This window comes from Melopsittacus undulatus, chromosome 2 (genome assembly GCF_012275295.1).
Source record: "Melopsittacus undulatus isolate bMelUnd1 chromosome 2, bMelUnd1.mat.Z, whole genome shotgun sequence".
NCBI lineage: Eukaryota > Metazoa > Chordata > Aves > Psittaciformes > Psittaculidae > Melopsittacus > Melopsittacus undulatus.
In genome coordinates this window covers 83,514,874-83,534,783 of record NC_047528.1, presented here as the reverse complement: position 1 = coordinate 83,534,783, position 19,910 = coordinate 83,514,874, and the positions used below count along the sequence as shown (strand labels likewise).

The following is a 19,910-nucleotide window of genomic DNA, read 5'->3' as shown; positions in this document are numbered from 1 at the left end:
GTGCTCGAGGATTCCTGCAGCAGACATAGTCTTTCTGAGTTGTTATAGACTTCAGACCATTGCTTTTTTATTAATTCAGTTATGAATTTTTACCATCTACTTTCTCCTGTGCAGCAACTTAGCTGCTTAGCATTTGTAGTTTTGTGGGTTTTGAACTTGCCACATGGTAACAGGTTTGTAAATGATAAAACAAACAAACAAACAAAAGCCTCTTTGGCTTTTATTTTTTAATTTTAAAAAGGTATCTGAAGTAGTAGTGTATGTAAAAGGATTTAACATACAGATTTAGCAGGGGAATCTCTCTCTTTTAGGTGTACCTGGGAGGGGTATCCCATAACACACAATGTGAGCGTAAAGCTACACAATGATGTCCCCTTTTACCCCCCATATTGGATGGACCTGCATCTGCCAATGCAGCAACAACTGTACCTTCTCTAATCATTGTAACAATAAGTTACAATGTTAAGTACAGTTAATCGCTGAAAGAACGTTGCAGTTTATTGGATTTGTCTGTCCATAAATCTCTTCTTATTTTTTTACCAATGCTTAGTATTAATTTATACATACTATACCAAAAGCAACAAATTTTCTTAAGACATGAGCAATAAACACTGGTATTTAAAATCGTAAGTTTTAAGTATACATATCTTTCCAATGCAACTTTCCTCTCCTCCTTGCAACTCTTAGTAGCTAGAGCAAAGGGGTGGAGAGTGGAGAGTGATGAGAGATTCAATTTGCAAGTGCTGGAATGCAAATTCAGTGTTACTACTGAATATTTGCATTTAAGCTGCTGATAAACTTCCTCACGCTGAGAAGCGTAATTTCATTTTGTGAGGAAAAAGAGGAAAGCTGTTTTAATGTAATGTCCAAAATGAGAGAGCAAACTGGACCAAAAGAAATGGATTTTAAATTTTATTTCCTAGGTGATTTTTTTAAATGTAAAATATTTTTTCCTTGTAGCTCAGAGCAAGCTGTTTAAAAAAATATATATATTATAGTGTGCCTTTTGATTATCGTTTGACTAGTTTTGAAAAATAAAGTATGATAAGCAGCATAAATGATCACAATCATTATAAAAAAATAGGTGACTACAACTTTTAAAGGATCTATAGTCTGTCTGCTTATATTTTCTTCTAAAAAAAATTTAAGTCATCGTTACAATGAAAGAGATCATCTGTATTCCCTGATAGTAATGTGATTTTATTTGGTGCATTAAACTCTTTAACGTTCAAATAATCAGATAGTTTTTTTCCTTTCAGAACCAGATTACTTCCTAGAAAAATAGTTGATCATCTTTGTTTTTATGCTTTAAGTACACCCTAAAACATATTATAATCACATAAAGGAGGATTAGTAACCTAAACAACAGTAGCATGTTTAATGATGATCTGCTAACAAAAGATTTTAGCTAATCTCTGATTAGCAATGACATTTGACAGCAACACAAAACATAGGATAACTGAATTCATTAAGACTAATGAATGGCTAAGGTGGCTAAGGTAAACAGATCTTGAACCAGAAGATCAATCAGTCACTCTGGACAAGAGCACAGTATATCTTCCCAAAGTGACAGAAGCACTCATGCAATCTTTTATGTAGTGGATTGTAGGCTTGCATACATGGTACATTACAATTTTAAATATTTTAATTTTGTGTCAAGCATCCTTGTATTTCAGGCATTTTTATTTTTGCATGTTTATTAAATACTTGAAATGAAACATATATAGGGTCCTTTTACAAAAAACAAGCAGAATTCCTTCTGAAGAGAGCTGCCTTTTCTTTGCAATAAAGATAAATGGACATTTGTATCCATTGGAGAAGCTGACAAAGTAAGTTTCTATCAATAAAACTAGAGCTGAATTGTAATATATGACTAAAATACTTTGGTATAGTCTCTCATTGCAGCAATTTCCATTTAAAAAAATAGTAATCTTTTGCATCTCTGCTACATATAATATTACAGTTCATATTTCTACCAAAATAAAATCCTTTAATCATACTTTCATGATGGGAAGTAAGGTTTTAAGAATCTATCTACTGATTTTTCATCCTTTTTCTTATGGTATGGTAGGTCAGACATACCACAGATATTTTAAACCATTTTCCCTTTGAAAAGGGGTCTAAAAATCATTGAATAGACACAACACATAGCCAGCATGTTAGTCAACAGTGATTGTTTGCAGTGTTCATAGCTACAGCAAATTACTAAGGAGCATCAGGAGCCTTTTATCAGCACTGATGGTTTTTCTCATGCTAGAATCTAAGTACATTGAGTACAAGAGATATACCCAGTTACACTGGGCCCTGTGGGTTTTGTCGCTATGATGTTAGTATGGCTTAATGAAGGTGGAATTAATTTAACCATGGAATTAATTTGAAATATTGAAAAGGATTAAAAAATCGATAAGACACTGATTTGTGACACATATGCCTAATGATAATTTCAGAATGTTCAAAAGTACTACCGTGTTTCCATTTGATGTAACATTTAGAAATGCTAGTACATGATCCCATCAAGATCTCACCAAATGTAAACTGAGAGATCCAACATAATTATTTTTACTTTTTTTTTTGTCTGTAGTTGGTATGTGAGTAAAATATCAATAGGCAGTTAAACAGTCATTTTTTCTCCTTTTATAATTTCAGACGGTTTGACAAATCTTTGGAAAAGTGGCGACTTTTTCATTGTGACATGAAAGGTTTTAATCATTGGCTGTCTGAAACTGAAGAGAAGCTGTCCAGAGCGCAGATAGAGGCTGGAGATGTGGGTCATATGAAAACCAGCCAATTTCTCCAGGTATGATTTGATTAACCCATTTCTTGGTTTTCTGCAGTGAATAGAAATTTGCAGGTGTGGATACTCTTCATAGTTTTGTAGTTCATTTAAGGAGGATTTCTAGGTGTCCAGTGGCAATTTTGGTCAGATATTTTTGTTGTCCTTGTTAACTAAAAATTTTCAGTAGTTTGTTTAAAAAAAAAACAACATTTTTTAAAAAGGAAACATGGTGTATCGTGGTACTTCTGTGGTTAAATCTTTGGTCTTTCTTTAAAGTGCTAATTTCCATTTGACACTTATGACCAGCAGAAGTATCAGAGTTAATTTTAAAATCTTGTGGAAGAAATGTGATTAACCATTGAGCTGTACAAGGAACAAGCTGTACAAGCTGTACATAGAACAAGAGATGTTCCATGAACTGCATCTTGCAAGTATCACTTATTTTGCCTGTTTCATGTTTTAATCAAAGAGCCTTGAGGATGCATTTTGTGAAATGCAGCGTGACAGAATAGCTATTTAGTTCCTATATGTCCAGTTCCAATTTGTATGCTTTTCATCTTGCAAGCTTTTTGAGCATCATAAGGGCAATAATATCTCTAGTTTCTTGGTAGTTTATTTCATTTCCTTCTTGTATGATTGAAGTGGTAATGGATATGAAGAATTAATTCTAAACCGATGTTTTGCAAGTTGATAGGTTCAGCTGAATAACATGACTTGACTAGACTCTGGATTGATGTTATAAATTACTATTTGTGCATAAGAAAAAAAAATCCATTAAACTAATAGGCATTTGTACATATGAATTGCTGGATTGAATTACTGGATTTCAGGTTGAAAGAAATAAGGTCCATCTAATATTAAAGGTACAGTTTTGTTTTGAAAGCAAGAATAATCTGCTTTTTGGCCTATAGTTGAAAAAAATAAATTGTGTCCCTTGTTTTAATTTTTAAAGTCATTTTTTTAAGAGTCAGGCTGCTATTTATTGACTATAAAATTGCTGAACTGAAAAAGGGAGCCAAACCATGGAGTACAAGTGTAAAAATAAAGATATAACTGTTAAGTAATACATTAAGCTGAAGCAGTTAAACTAGCAGGTAAATATTTTTCTGCAAATGACTATGAATACTTTGAACAGCGAAGAAGATTAAGATCTGTCTGACAAAAATAGGATGTTATTGTCATGGTTTAAGCCCAGCCAGTATCTCAGGACCATGCAGCCACTTGCTTACTCCCTTCCCCTCCTCTCCCTTCCTCCTTCCCCAACAGGAAGAGGAGGAGAATCAGTACAATGTAAAACCTGTAGTTGGAGGTAAGAACAGTTAATTATTAAAGTTCAATTTACTACTACTACTAATAATAAGGACAGAGAATATAAAACTAAATGAGAAAAGGAAAAAAAAAAATAATAAACCCAAGTGATGCACAATACAATTGCTCACCACCCACTGGCTGATAGGCAGCCTGACCCGAGCAGCAACCAGTCCCTTCCAGGTAACTTCACCCGAGTTTATATACTGGGCATGATGTGCCGTGGTATGGAATACCCCTACGGCTAACTTAGGTCAGGTGTCCTGCTTCTGCTTCCTTCTGGCTTCCCATGCCCCTCCTTACTGGCCGAGCATGAGACCAAAAAGTCCTTGATAAAGGTAAGCACTACTTAACAGTAGTTAAAAAATTGGTGTGTTATAAGCATTGTTCTCAGACTAAAGCTGAAAAACAGTACTGCACCAGCTACTAGGAAGAAAATTATCCCACTCAAAACTAGAACAATCATCAAGGAATTTAAGATGTCCTTTATTATGTATGTAAAAGGTAGCAGAATTTGTGTCTTTCCACTGAAGTTTCATCTCCCTTTCTCTCTCTCCCAGTTTTAAGCATTTATTTGAAAAACATAAAATACCAAAGTAAGGCATGAATGTAACAAATAGCAATACAGTTTCAGAAAGCCTTACCTTTTCTTCTTCTCTTTGCCTCTGCCCTGCTTAGTATCCTTGAGCAGCTTCAAATAAGCACTTAGAAATAAAAAAGCAGATCTGTGGAAAAATCGATTTAATCTGTTTTTCTAATAACTTTCTAAAACTTCTTCTCTCCGAGAAGATGTTAATTTTTCAAAGCACCAAGGTAAGCTGTATCATGGATGTTAAAAGTACACTGAGTGTGTAGCACATTTCACAATCCAAACAGATTAGAAACATTATTTTCTTGTCATCACTGAGAAAGAAGTTCATAGTGAATTGAACATCCCACTGAAAGACTTTGAGATGATATCTTGTTATTCAGAAGCTTAGATTTCAGTGTGGAACAAGACTACTTCTGTTTTACATTTCCCTTTGACCTAGCCTCCTCCTCATCTGTTATCCATTTGTTATTTTCTCATGGAATACATGAGAACATTTTGAACATATGTTTGCAGGATGTATCTCTACCAAGTTTTTCTTTCTGCAGTCCATCAAGCTTTTTATCTCTTCTTTTCCCTTGTGTTAAAAAATCCCAGGATCACATGAATTTGTCTCTCAAGTATTTCGTTTAGTTCTGTACAACAGATAAAGCTACTTTTCTAATGAAAATTCACATAGTGTGTAAATATTCCAACTAATCTCAAGAATGTAGACCCAATATTAGTTAATATTTATTTGTGAAAGACTGTTTAGTCTGAAGTTGTACTGTTCCCATTCTCTTCATTGGTTCTTTATTTTTCTGGGTCTAGTTTGAGCAGTATTAGGCTTCTATGAGGCTGACAGAAAAGATCATTAGAACTCCCATTAGGTAAAGAGTTAAAAGTGCTGAGCATTTTGATTTACTATATTAGAAACTTGTTTTATTAATGAGATCATGCTGCTTAGTGAACCATATTCAGAATTAACAGGATTTGTTTGAAAATGCTTTCACAAGCAAGTGAATAGTCTTGTATTCAGCAAGGAACCATTTTAGAAAAAAGGTAGGACTACTTTGGAAAAGTGAAGATTAATATGTTCATTAGCATTCAGTAAATACATAGAGTCAAATGTTAAAGTAAAATAAAACAGTCAACAGTACGATTAGGTGATTATGTTAATATAAGTTAAGAGGTAATTACATTATTTTAGGTGTATTTGGGGAAGGAAAGTGTGTTCCTTTTTGCTTCACAATGGCATGATATTAAACAACATTTATGCATTACATATAATGTGAATGAACCTAATAATAGAATTGCTTCATTTCAGGTCATGAATACTTAAGTGTTCTTGTTGTGAATTTTTCACTAAGACATTTTGAGAACAGAATTTGTAGTGTTGCAAAGAAATATAACATTTTAGTTTTTAAGAAATTGTAATTGACTTGTGACTAAGAGACAGGGTTTAAAAGGATAGATATATAGATAGCAGATCACATAATCCCTTTGAAACATATTGAACTCTGTCTTGAAAGTACTTAAAGTTTTTTTTTGCTCTCATTATTCTGACTGCAAGGTTTTCTCTTTACTTCTTAATGCTTGCCAACTTTAACTTCTTCAGCTTCCTGCGTTTGCATTTAGTTTATTTATTTTTGTTCTAAGACTGAGTTGTAATTCAATTTTATCTAGTTCCTGATTTTATCTCCTTCTGTTCTTATAGGCTGCAATAATTTTCCCTGTTGGATCTCATTTGATAAAACTAAAGCTGTAGGTTTCTAATCTGCTTTCATATGATAGCTAGACAACCTGCCTCTTATTTCCTGTGCCTATTCCTCTTCCTGGAACATGAGTTCTCAAAATAGCACACTATTATCCAAACTGAAATACCATCCATACCGTCATCAAGATAGCTCAGGTGCTATTTTTTATGGTTGAATCTTACCATGGCTGAATATTAGAATATAATTTCATTTATGTATCGAAAATTTGTTATTTCAATTTTTCTTTTGTGGTATACCTTGTAGTCCCAATCTACAATCTATTTCACACAAAGAAAAAAAGTACAGATTGTACTGGAAATTAATGCTAGAAAAGAAGCAAAAAGAATTAATATTGGGCAAGGGGGCACAAGTGTGAGGGTGTTTGTATGACATAGATAAATGCTAAAAACTGTTTCAGAACCAGATTATCAAGTTCCATTCCTGAATCATTGCCTGAGAACTTAAAAATAATATTATTTAGAAATATACAGAATCCAGAATATTTGGTTTTTATACTGTTATTAAAAATTGATCAGTAGTCTATATTTAGTATCTACTTTTGGTTTGCATGTTTAGTATTATTTTATTATTTTAGGTGGTGCATATATTTTAATAGCAAAATAGTTAAGTTCTGATTTGAATTTTGAAGCAGTTTATTTGTGTTTATGATGTTCATCTATTGTGACTGCTCAGTGATGGGTAATTCGCACTAAATAGGCAAGGGCTGGACTTCAGGTTTAGTGGAATTGTGGAATGGTTTAGGTTGGAAGTGAACTTAAAGATAATCCAGGTCCACCTCCCTGCCATGGATGGGCAGGAACACCTTCTGCTAGACCAGACTGCTCAAAGCACCATACAACCTGGCCTTGAATGCTTTCAGGGAAGGGGCATTCACAACATCTCTGGGCAACCTGTTCTAGTGTTTCACCACTCTCGCAGTAAATTTTATTTTCTATAGTTTCATCGATTAAAAAATATTATGACTATATTAATATCTCAAGTATTTACTTTCATTTGTAAGCATAATATCAAGAGTATCATGTTTCTTTTTAAGAGAAGGTCACAGAGGACTTTAAATTATCAGTGAGATTTTGAAATTACTGTGTGGTGACCTTGTTAATTATACTAGGCTTTCTAAAGATACTGTGGATATAGAAACTGCTTAGAAGTTACAGATCACTCTTAAATTGTTCATGCATTGAACTGTTTAGAATTTACGTTTTAAAATACTTATCCAAGCCTACAAAAGGCTTGTGAATGACTCATGCCTTCTCCAGAAATTCCTTCTACTGCATTATAATGTCAGGAACATCAAATTTTTTGTCTTGTGGTTGTTTAAAGTAAAAAGATAGAGAGAATCAAGGCTTCAGTGCTGAAAGTCATGGTCATGCTAATATTTTCTCTCTTTTATATATAAATTGGATTATATGGATATAGATGAGTTAATAACCATAAATCTAAACAGTTCTGTCTGGAATAAAGCACAAATGGAATCAGAAGATATGGGAGAAAAAAAGTGCTTCAGTGCTTGAGGCCATATATTCTCATACCATGAAAATGCAGTGGTGAGTGGGTGGATAGTTTACCCTGTTTTCCTCCAAATATAAAACTTGTAAAAATATTATTATATAATAATTGTAGCTAGAATATTTTAGATATTTTTTAGATTAATTTCCTTTCACCAAGTGATAAAAATTATACCAATAATCTCCAATTCTTGTTGAAGTTTGTATTCCATTTGGATGCAAATGGTTCAATTTTGTTCCATTTGGATCAGTTTTGCTCCACCTGGTTCAATCTTGACTAGTGTGTTTTTGTGAATGAAAGAGTAGAAATATGGGAAATTATTCTTTCTGGTTAGAGATGCTTGTGATTGCTTAATGATTCTACAAGAGAGAAAATATAGAATGTGGAATCAATGAGAAACCAATTTAGCTCTGTTTTAGGGGAATCTTTAATAAGAATCATCATGATATGTACGACAGTGTCCTTCATATTTCAAGAGAGTATCTGAAAGGATATATATTTTACAGGAATGTATTATTAGCTAATATTTTACTAATGCCAGAATACAGAATCCCTTGCTATTATGTTAAAAACAGATTCTGACATCTTTTTTTTTTTTTTTTTTTTTTTTTTTAGTTAAGGCTCTCCTTATGATTTACACATCCTCAGCACTTTGGGTAAATGTTCTGAACTAAGCACTAAAATGTTCTATGCGTGATAGTCAGCCTACGTGAATACCATCAGTTCTTACTTACATATTGACTGGCTCATTTATTCAGAGAAGGTTGCTAGTTTTCTTTTCATTATCACCTTATCCAACATCTCTGAGTGCAGCATGCTACTGCCCCTAAGAAAGAAAACTTAGACTCTACAATATCCGATGGATTTCAAGTTTTGTCCTAAGGTTTCAGTAGCAGTATTTCAAGTAATATACATGAACTTTGTGTCAGACATGTGGGCCCTAACTGAGCAGAACACTTCTTTTTCTGATTTAAGGTCATCTTAAAAGCAAATTCATGGGCCTTTCTTAACTGAAGTGTTATAGCAATGAAAAGACTTCATTTAGCGTAAATAATTGTTAATAATCACAATTCCTAGTAAAATATTTACTGCTTCTTTCGTATGCCAAGAAAAATATTAATACTGCAATATTTTAAGTCACGCATTTTTGGCTATACAAAATTCCTAAAAACCTTTCTTTTACTGTTAAAGGTTTCTTCACAGTTGTTTCTACTAACAGGATTGAAGAAATATCAAAACAGTTTACCCTGCATTTGTAGCAAAAACATTTTCTTGTCATGTCAAACTATAAGAAGTATTATTTCATAATTATATCAGTTACTTAATTCTTCTCTACTGCACACAGTGCTACATTATTCCTCATTCCTAATTTAAAATATCCTATTAAAAGTTTTTAATTAATATGTTGTTGCTGGTAGTGGAACATTAAAATGTCTGAAGACTCTGAGAAACAATAAATTTAAAGTTGCTTCTGTGGTTCTCCCTACTCTTGCAGCATTAGGTGACAATTCATAGCTTGTATGTCAGTTTTATTGTAAAAGCTGGCGTTGTTTATTCAGATAACCAAATTAAATCTTCCATAATTAAATAGGATGCATTTTTCAAACATTTAATTGTGAAACTTTTTGAAATGACTGTTAGTGCACCTAGCTGCTAGTGACTTTATTTTTATGTGTGGCAAGAATATACAAACATGGGGGTTTTCTCTGTCTTGGAGAAAACAGTATTCTTGGAATGGATCATTCAAACTTCCTGGTACCTGAGTGCTTTGCTGTTTGAGGGTTTCATCTTCATCAGTTCGAGTGTTATAGAATACTAGCACATGGGGATCTGGGAAAGAGATTGGGGTTTATAAACATTTCACAAGCATTTTTTTTTTTGTGTGTATAAAAAATAAAGGTAAAAGATAAAGGAAATGGAGGATGTAACTTCCTCATGCCAATGAACATGTCTTACTTTCGGGACTACTCTGGACATTTATAGTCAGTGACACATATAATACACTTCAGATTCAGAAAAATTATTAATGCTTTTGTAATTATATAAATAGAATAGTTGATCTGACAATGTCTTAGAAGCTTTGGGAAATGAGTGACTAAACTAATGACTACTTTGAAGGAGGAGGATATCGCTTCTTTTGCCTAACGAAACATTTAGCTGATTTGCTTTCATAAGTCTTTCAAAAGTACTCACTCATAGTGCACCACAGATCACTAAGGTGCATGATTAAATCTGTGGGTGTTGATGCATAGATGTGAAGATAAGACAAACTTATGGGACTTGAACTGTGTCATGTAATGACTGGTCAGCCTGGGAGTCATTCTAGGTCTTCAGATGTGAGTAATTAGCCATTATAAAATGTTAACATAAAACAACCAGGGAAAGGTAAGGCTCTTAGGAAATAACTTTATATATGTATAGTTACATAAATTAGTACAAATAGGTCTTGCTCTGGTGATTTTCACGGATAGCTTTGTTAATCTTATTCAAAACTTTTCATTGCATCAGATTTTGCAAACTCTATCAGTCATACAAGTTTTCATTACCATCTTATTTTAGACTAAAAACCATAAAGAACAGCCATATAGTAAACATGCAGGTTAATGTTATGTTGTTTTAAAAAGTGAGCTGTTTAAAAAAACAAACTGCATTATAAAAACCTCCATTATGAAAACCTTAATGTTTATGCAAAGCAGAGAGCAAAAAATCAGCATCTGCCCTTAAACTGTCTAAGAAAATTCTTTAGCTAAATTTACTTATCCTAATTTTGGAAGCCAATTTTCATCAGGTTGTGATGAGCTATCTTTTGTCTTCTGCTCTTAGGTGTTTTACACTGAGTGCCTTTTTACTGACAACCTTTATAGGCACCTTTGCGGAGGTGTATGTTAATATAAAGTGTCAAGGATGAGTTAGGTATGATTTTTGCCAGTGATGGGTGGATATTCAAGAATGGAGGTTTTGGCTAGACTATTTTACTATTTATTGTTCATTTCAGATAAACTTGTCAGTTCATTTGTTTCTTCAAGATACTATGTTTATGTTACATGGAGAGATAGAATGCCATCAACAAGCTCAGGAAGTGTGGGTTAGAAAGGTGGACAAGGTGGATTGAGAACTGTCTGAATGGCAGCTTTCAGAGGGCTGTGATCAGTGGCATGGACTCTAGTTGGAGGCCTGTAAACTAGCGGTGTCCCTCAAGGGTCAGTACTGGGTCCAGTATTTATCTTACCCATCAATGACTTGGATGAAGGGATAGAGTGTATGCTCAGCATATTTGCCAACAATATGAAACTGGCTGATATCCCAGAGTGCTATGCTGTCATTCAGAAGGATCTAGACAGGCTGGAGAGATGGGCAGAGAGGAACCTTTTGAGATTCACCAAAGGAATAACCCCAGGCACCAGGACAGGCTACTGGAAAACAGCTTTACGTGGGACCTGGGGGTCCTGACGGACAGCAAATTGTTTATGAGCCAGCAGCAATATGCCCTGGTGGCCAAGAAGAACAAAGGTATCTCGAGCTACATTAGGAAGAGCATTGCCAGAAGCTTGAGGGAGGTGATCTTCCCTCACTACTTATCCCTGGTGGTGCCTCACCTGGAGTGCTGTGTCCAGTTGTGGGCTTCCCAGTACAAGAAAGACCTGGAGCTCCTGGAGCAAGGAGCAGCTAATGACTATGGGTCTAGAGCATCTCTCAGATGAGAAAAGACTGAAGGAGCTGTGTCTGTTCAGCCTGGAGGAGAAGGCTAAGGAGGGATCTGAGCAATGTATATAAGTATCTGAAGGCAGGGTGTCAAGCGGATGGGTCTACTCTTCTTGGGGGTGTGATAGGACAAGAGGCAACAGGCATAAACTAAAGCAGAGGAAGTTCCACCTGAACATGACAAAGAGCTTCCTTACTGTGAGGGTGACTGAGCATTGAAATATGTTCCCCAGAGAGGCTGTGGAAGATCTTCTTTGAAGATCTTGCTTGAGCAGGAAGGTTGGAATATATGACCTCCAGCTGTCCTTTCCAACCTCAACCATTCTGCAGTTCTGAGATTCTGAATGTAGCAGGCATGGAACTAGCATTAAAGTGCTTGAGTTATTTAAATAAAATAATTATTTCTACCCTGCAGCAAACTTATAACATACTTCTTTCTTAATTTTTGGATGTGAGATCCATCTCACTAAAACAGAGCTAGAGTAGGCATCTGTATTACAGCTAGTTATCCTGATCTTCCTTTTTAGAAAAGAAGAAAAATAGACACTTTTAGAGTGAAGATCATCTGACCTTTCTGAGATACCCATAATATTTAAAAGTGAGCTGTGACAACAATGGAAGTGTTGACTTCTGCAGGAAAAAAAAAAAATTGTTTGTTTGTTTTGTTTTGTTTTTTTTCAAAGGAAAGATGAGCAGTCATGAAAACATAAAAGCCTAAAGATATTTGAGAATTGATTTATTTCAGGTGTACTTCTTCCTCCCTTGAATGCTTTTCATGAGGTTTTGAATATTCAGGGATTACTAGTACTAGTGAACCAGCACTGATGCTAGCCAGAATGTATTTCAAAGTAGTGTAGTTCATGATGAAATAAATAACTTCTCATAACTTGACTAGACATTTTGACACAGTACAAAGATAACATTCAGTGAATGATTCACTGCATGTAATAGAAGAGAATAAAAAAAAAATAAATTAATTGTATTTTCCAGGGTCTTTTGTGAACACCAGAATTGTTGAAGCTAGAATGACTAAAGATTTGTGGCCTTGTAGTTATCTGTAGTTCCAGTTGAAATGTCCTCACTGTGGGGGGCTTTATAAGGTGTTTCTTTTTCTTGTGTGAATTCTCAGCTGTTTACTAAGGTCTATAATACAAACCTGTTTCCTAATTAGGAACCAAAAGTGTTTTTTAGTTTTCTGCTTTTCTTTATGCGGTTGTCTTTTTCCAAAAACAAGTTGTTAAATATTATTTTTTATAATTGTAATCCTATATCAAGTTATTTTAAAATAAATCAGAATATTCACAAATACAGGGGAAGGTTAGGGTGGCAGACAGACCAACAGATAATCAGAGAGCTCAATCATATGACCTTCAAAAGATCAGGATATAAACTGAATTAATTATTTTGAAAAATAGTATTTTTTAACCTATTTGACTTGTTTTGTTAAAGAGTTATCAGATATTCATTACCAAAAACTACTTGTCAGAAAACATTTTAGATGGAGGCTACTTTTTACTTTTGTCCTGCTCAGAGCTCCCTGAAGAAATTTCATCTGTTTTGTTGCTCACATCATGCTGGCTTGCAATGGTGTATGCAGTTGATTTTGTTTATAAAACTAAGAAAAAAAAAAAAGAAAAAAGACATATATTATTTCAGTAAAGCTTATGGCAGAATTTCATGACAACTTTAGATAATTATAATAGACACTTTTTGATCTCAATCTTTTTGTTGTTTTTGTACTTCTACAGGCAGCAAGTATTATTTACTTTTCTAAAAAAAAGAACACAATGCAGGCACGCTGTAGCTTTTCACTTAAAATCTAAGTTTGCAATAGATTTAAAAACAAGCAAAGAAACAAAACCCTACACATTTATTTAATCTGACTTTTCACAATGAAAGTGAGCCCACTAGAAAAAAAATCTTGTATTTTATAGGTCTGAGTATTTTCCATTCACTGAATATCTTCTAAATTCAAACAACAATTTTGCCTTGATGCTGATTAAAAAGATAAATAAATATGTTCTTTTGCTGCACATATTCAGACTACTTAAAAGCTTCAATTTTTATTGAATATTTAAGTATGTGTAATGTACTGTGATGTGCAAATTCATTTATGCATCAGTTTAACAAGAATGTAACAGAATACTGTACTCATCATATGACTATATTAAATTTGAGATGTGCATATATCAGAATTTTGCTAATTCAAGAATGGTTTCTTGAATTTTGTTTTGTTTTTAATGAAGCTGGGAACTCTTATGGTACATTAATTTACACAGGACACTCCTGTCAAAAAATGCTAGGAGAAGGGAAAGAAAAAAATGAAAGAGAACCTATTTTGAATTATGCAATTACTTATTTGGATGGCAAATACCTGCAAATTTCACAGTATTACAAGGTGTCTCATCATATCCCCTCAAAAGCGGATACTTGAAATCGGCCATTATGTGTAATTTTTGTGGTAAGGTAGCATAAGAGAACATTTATAAAGATGTACTGAAACTGATCAAGGTTCTGCTATTGGGGTGGTATTAGAAGTGAAATTAAAATCTTCAAAAAACAGTAAGAATGTTTCTGAATTGCAGGATCCTGAGATGAACAGAGGGCTCTCTGAAAACGGGATCTATTATTCGCCTGTTATATAAGACAGTTCATACGTTTTATTTTACTGGAAGTTGGAAATAGATGCTGATTCTTTAATGTTAGTGATCAGTATTATTTATTTGGTTTTTGTGATTTGTCAGCACCAGATATTTATGTTCTATTGCCTTCAATAGCAAGACAAGGTTGTTCTTTGTTCCCTCTTAGTGGCTAGACTTTAAGAACATATTAACGCCAGCTACTGTTTCTTTCGGCTAAAATATCTGGCTATTAGTCTCTCATTATAAAACCCCTCCTTTGCCTATGGTTCAGTCCTTCCAGATGTCTTGAATGAAAATCAAGTATTGTTCCATTTATGCAGTCTTTGTGGAGCCATTAGATCACAGTTTATTTCTGGACACTGTAAGATAAACTAAAAATTCTGATCACAAAATTTTTTTTCTGTACTTTTGCAATAGGCATAACACCTACCTGAAAGAGTTTGCACAAGACATTTTTCCTTTAACAGTTGTTTTTAATGGCTGACAAAGAAAAGATCTTTTCTGTGTGTTGTATGTAAATTTGGGGGTTTTATGGAAGGGTTTATTGGTAAGTGTTTATGTATGTTTTTAGTATAGGTATTTTAGTAAACTGATGGCTTTAAGAAAAAACACAACTAGGCATATTTTGTTATAAGTGTCTCTGAGGCTGAAAACAGCATGAGAGACTTTTGCTTGTGTATTGTATGAGTATTTGGTAGCTCTTGTATGAAAGTAGAGTAGATCTCAGGAACTGCTCCCATAAGATAAAATATTGCTGTGTTCTCTATTAGATTATAAAGGCTTCAGGACAAAAAAATATTTGTCTGATGCAGTGGGGTCTTAGTTTTAGCTCGGCTTTCTCTCAAGAGCTCAGAGCTACAATCATACTGGTTGCAAATATTGCGTTTGTGATCAATACAGAACAAAGTTTAGTAGTCTGAAAATACTGATTGTGGCTAGTTTTAACAATTTTGTGATTTATCTTGATGATTTTAGAATATTGTCAAAACTATATACTCCATTTAAGGCGGATACTCTAGCATACTGTACCCATAGGATGTATTATTTATGTACTGCTTTGATGCTTGGAAGTCACACCAATCTCATTTGTGATGACTGACAGTCATCATTTTTTTTTGAGTTTTTTGTTAGACCTGACAGTGCTACTGAGTGTTAGAGGATTTAGAGACACTGAGCAACTCATGCACTTAGGAAAGTACCTTGTGATATTGCTGCAACCCTTAACTGCCTCAGATAAAGCCTACTTTTGTACTTTCTACAATTTACTATCACTACCCTACTTCATTACCTCTTTTGTAACTGTAATGACTTTCAGCAATGGCTTCTGTTTACAAGACTGATGACTATCAGTCAAAAACCTTCTCCAACCCTGCCATAAACGAGGGAAGATATCAAGTTAATGAAATTAGGCTGATAAACTTAACATTTTTGTATTCATTTGTTTGCTTGTTTTAAAAGGGAAAGAAATGTCATGACCCAAAACAGTTTGTTTTAAAAATATTAACAGACAAGCAGTTTATTCTGGTGACTTGATGTTTTTGCTAGAGGAAATCATGCTTTTGGAGCATAGCAATGTTGACACTTTGAAAATCCTAAATTATTAATCAGCAAATATCAAATAAGGTAATGTTTACAGTATAGCCAAGAGCTTGTTGTTCTGTTATTGAGGTTTTTTACAACAAAACTCTGTGCATCTGTTAAAATTACTGCTGTAGTTTCTTTCATAATAGATGAGACTAATAAAAAAAGGTCTTTATGGTGGTCTACTGCAAGCTTTAAGAAAGTGAGAAGAATACATTTATCATCCTAATGATAATTTTAATATAAAAGTGAATCACTTAACAAGGAGTACGTATTTGTATTTTATTTTGTTTCTCTAGAATCCCCAAAATCATGACAGAGGCAGTTCCGTGGAATATATGGAATATTTCATATTGATAAATAAACCTTAAACTGAAAGCTGATGGATTTTATTTTTTATTTGTACTTAATTTATATTTGAAGAGCTGCTGACACTATATCTAGTTTACCATATTTTCCTGTGGTAGTATTCCAATTTTTTTGTAAAAGCTACAGGAAACACTAGAATTAAAGTTTTCCCTTTTTTTCACATAGACATAGCAAATTTCTGCTTAAATTCATACAGAAATTAACAGATTTTGCAATACTGTTTACTGTATGACCAAATGATTTGGTGTTCCTGACTTTGTCCATCTTTTAAAATATCTTTCTTGTACTGCAGGTGCAGAATTTCAGTGACAGCTATGTTTGAGCAAAACACAAAGAGAGCATAACCTCCCAATTTCTTTTTATGCCTTCAAAAGATTTTCTAACTCCTTTGTGTCACAATGAAAACTCCAGGCATAACTGATTCTTTACCACTTTCCTCTGTCCACTCTTATCTCACATTAAGGTCTTTTTCAGAATTGATGTTTTCCATTATAAGAGTCCTTAAGGCTGTGAGCAAGTTTTGTAGTCTTTACTCCTATAAGTAGACTGTATTTTCATCTGTACTGATGCATATGCTGCTTTGTTTTCTCTTTGTTTATTAACTGATCTACATTTCTCAACCAGTGATGAATCCTATGCATCAATTATATATCACCCAATCTTCAAAATCTTTAAGACCTTTATTCTGTGTTCCTGAAATCCTTGGAGACCAGTCAATTTAAAGGCAATGTTTACTCAAAAAAAGCCAACCATTTATGTCAGCGTAAGCTTTGAGAAACAAAGAACATCAAGAATTTAAAATCAACAAAATTAGGACTATTTAATAAATATTAACATTATTTTGATACTAGAATATCAGTCTGGACTGAGATAGATTTTAAAGTATGTGGCAGTGAAAAGGAAATGTTAGGAACATTGCTGTACTCTCATTTCCTCAGATAAATTATTTTTAAAAGCAAATAGCCTCCTTGTCACATATTTGTTTGGTAAATCTAAAGCAATAAGTGGGATGATTTTAAAAATCAGGAAAGGAGGGAGGGCAGCAGTGACAACAATGGATATTGCTTGGTGGAAGTCACAGTCCTGTTTGTCTTGGGAAATTAGAGAACTAATTTAGTGATAATATTGAATGATTTTACCAGGTTTACATTTGTTTCTTTTCAGTTGATTGGTTTCTAGGCATCTCTTAGCAGACTTCATGCATTTTAAAAACATGATGTTTTCAGATACAACTTGTAGGGTAACCTTCTCAGTGCATTTTCAGAACACAGTATTGGAACAAAACTTTTGTTCTTAATCCTATCTCTCTAATTAAAAAAATGCATATGTCTTATATTTTGGCAGATAGACATTGTGACTTATGAGGTATCTTGTCCTGCCTATATGGTTGGATCATTTGCAGTAATACTGTGAGTGGGGGAAGAATAACACATTTAGATATAAAAAATAACTGTAATAAAATGTAATTATCTCTCGACTGTTTGGCTTATTTGCAAATTTTTAAAAGCATCCTAGTCTACTTGACTCTTATATTGGTATCTTGGAAAAAAAACACATGCTTTCTGGCAGCAGGACTGATTATATTGAGCACATGGCAGCAGGAGGAAAGCTAAAGATAAGCTTAGTGTACTTATTGTAAATATGTAAGCTGAGATTAGATTTTATAATTAATGGAAGGACAGCAAGTGAAGTTGCATTCAATATCATCCCATTAAAAAAAGAGGTTTTGAACTATGTTATAATATGATGGGATGATCCCCATTCTCTGAAGTTTATTTATGACCAGAACATTTGTAAAAGGCCTGTATACATACGCTATACCATGCTCCTTACATCTGTTCTAAAATTGTTCACACTCCTCAGAGACCAAATAAGAGCATACAAATATGAAATAGTATTATAGAGAGAGCCTCAGAATATAAGCTCAAATTCTCTTTCTAAAAGCTTACAGCATGGTAAAATTTATTACTAGGTCTTTGAAGTGGCCTTATGAGTAATATCAGATGAAGAAAATAAAGCATCGATTAAAATGTAACAAGTCCAGAAATTTTAGTTTCTATCTAACATTGAATTTTTCTAAGTTGCATTTTAATATCAAAATGAGCATGATACAAGAACATACTGTGCTTTATTATGCATTGTAGACCTGACAGAATTGTTCACAAGAGCTAATGTGTAGAGTGTTTTATTGTTTTGTTTTGGCAGTAGTTTCTGTTATAGAGAGGTATTCAAATTTATTTAGAATTTTAGAGTCCTAAATAAGTTGGTTTATTTCATTCTGTGTGCTTATGTTACCTTTGTATTATTCATAATACTCTTGGTATTATTAGAAGCAGTATATAATTATTTCTAAGTTAGTATCAACAGCTATTATATAATGTTGATCTAAAATCTGTTGAAGACCGTTGACCTCAGAGGCAATTTATCATGATGGCAGAAATTAATCGCGTTAGCTACGCTTGATCTCATGAAGACAATGCAAATTTAAAAACTGCATAACCAGTGGTAGGCAATGATTTTGAGTATTACTAGACTGTCATATCATAATAGCTTCATAATAATTAGGCACATTAAGCAAGTGATGAAGTAATATAACAGTAGATGAAGTAATTATTTCAAAAATTCTGCCACACAATTGTTAAACTAAAAATAAAAAACAACCTGATGTTAAAGTTTGAAAATTCCAGAGTTGAATATTCTCACTTTTGACTATTCTTAATTTATTACAGTTAATCCCTCTTGAATCTGTCATTGTGTCATTATTATTTGGATTATTTGTACAGTACTATACAGTTCTTAAAATCTTTAAGTATCTATAGCTTTAATATCTTTTTAAGACCTCTAAAATTTTGCTGCTCTTTTATACTTTTCTAGTTTTTTTGTATAAGAAAGAATTTGAAAAGAATCTGAAAAGTAACAAACCAGAAAAATCACAATATTAGAAATTGAAATAAAAGTATTTTACTTGCCATTAATTTGCATAATACAGGTTTTAATTCTGTGTCAATGCTGTTTTAATGTTGTGTTTACAGCAGTGAAAACTTCACATAGTCTCACTTGTCTGGCATGAAAGCATGAACCAGTGATTTCCACACGTATATCTGAATATATATATCCAATATATCAGGTTTTGAACAATGACAGATCAGCACATGTACTAATTAGAGCTTAGCAAATAGTAACTTAAATGCGTATTGCAGCATAGAATGTGGTATGTGAATGAATATGTGGTCATAACGGATTGCATTATTTCCAAAGCACCTCTTAAGCTATAAGCATGATTTAAAATTAAATAAATCTTATTACATTATCATTAAAATAACTCAGAACAATTACCAATAACTGTCTTAGAGGCAAACTCTTCCCCTCCATACTGTATTTCCATGTCACTCCTAAGTGTGCAAGCCTAGTGTGAGTCAGAAATCATCTGCCATACTTTATCAAATGTTTGAGGATAATCTAGAAATCTATAGCATTGCCTCCCAGCTGATTATCCTGCTGTCTATAGTCATCAAAAGTCCTAATTTAACTATAATTTTGCTCCAGAACCTTCTTATTCAAGCCTTACCTAGAAGTCTAAAAATCATATACAGTGTTTAGAGGTTCTTTACTCCCTTTTATGCCATCTTAAGTTTTTGTTCTCACTGAAAAAATCTCAACAGCCTCTCTGTGTTAAGTGA

General features: G+C 33.4%; 1 protein-coding gene across 4 annotated transcripts in view; it reads left to right on the top strand.

The window, feature by feature from the left end:
• The window catches only part of DMD (dystrophin), a 1,017,291-nt gene that overhangs the window by 465,114 nt on the left and 532,267 nt on the right, over positions 1-19,910 (top strand). For 3 of the 4 annotated variants that reach the window (XM_034074486.1, XM_034074485.1, XM_034074487.1), the window contains one exon: positions 2,647-2,797. In XM_034074486.1, the coding sequence (XP_033930377.1) occupies positions 2,647-2,797 (151 nt within the window). The remainder of the gene's footprint in view (positions 1-2,646; positions 2,798-19,910) is intronic. The other variant, XM_034074488.1, reaches the window with a different exon arrangement.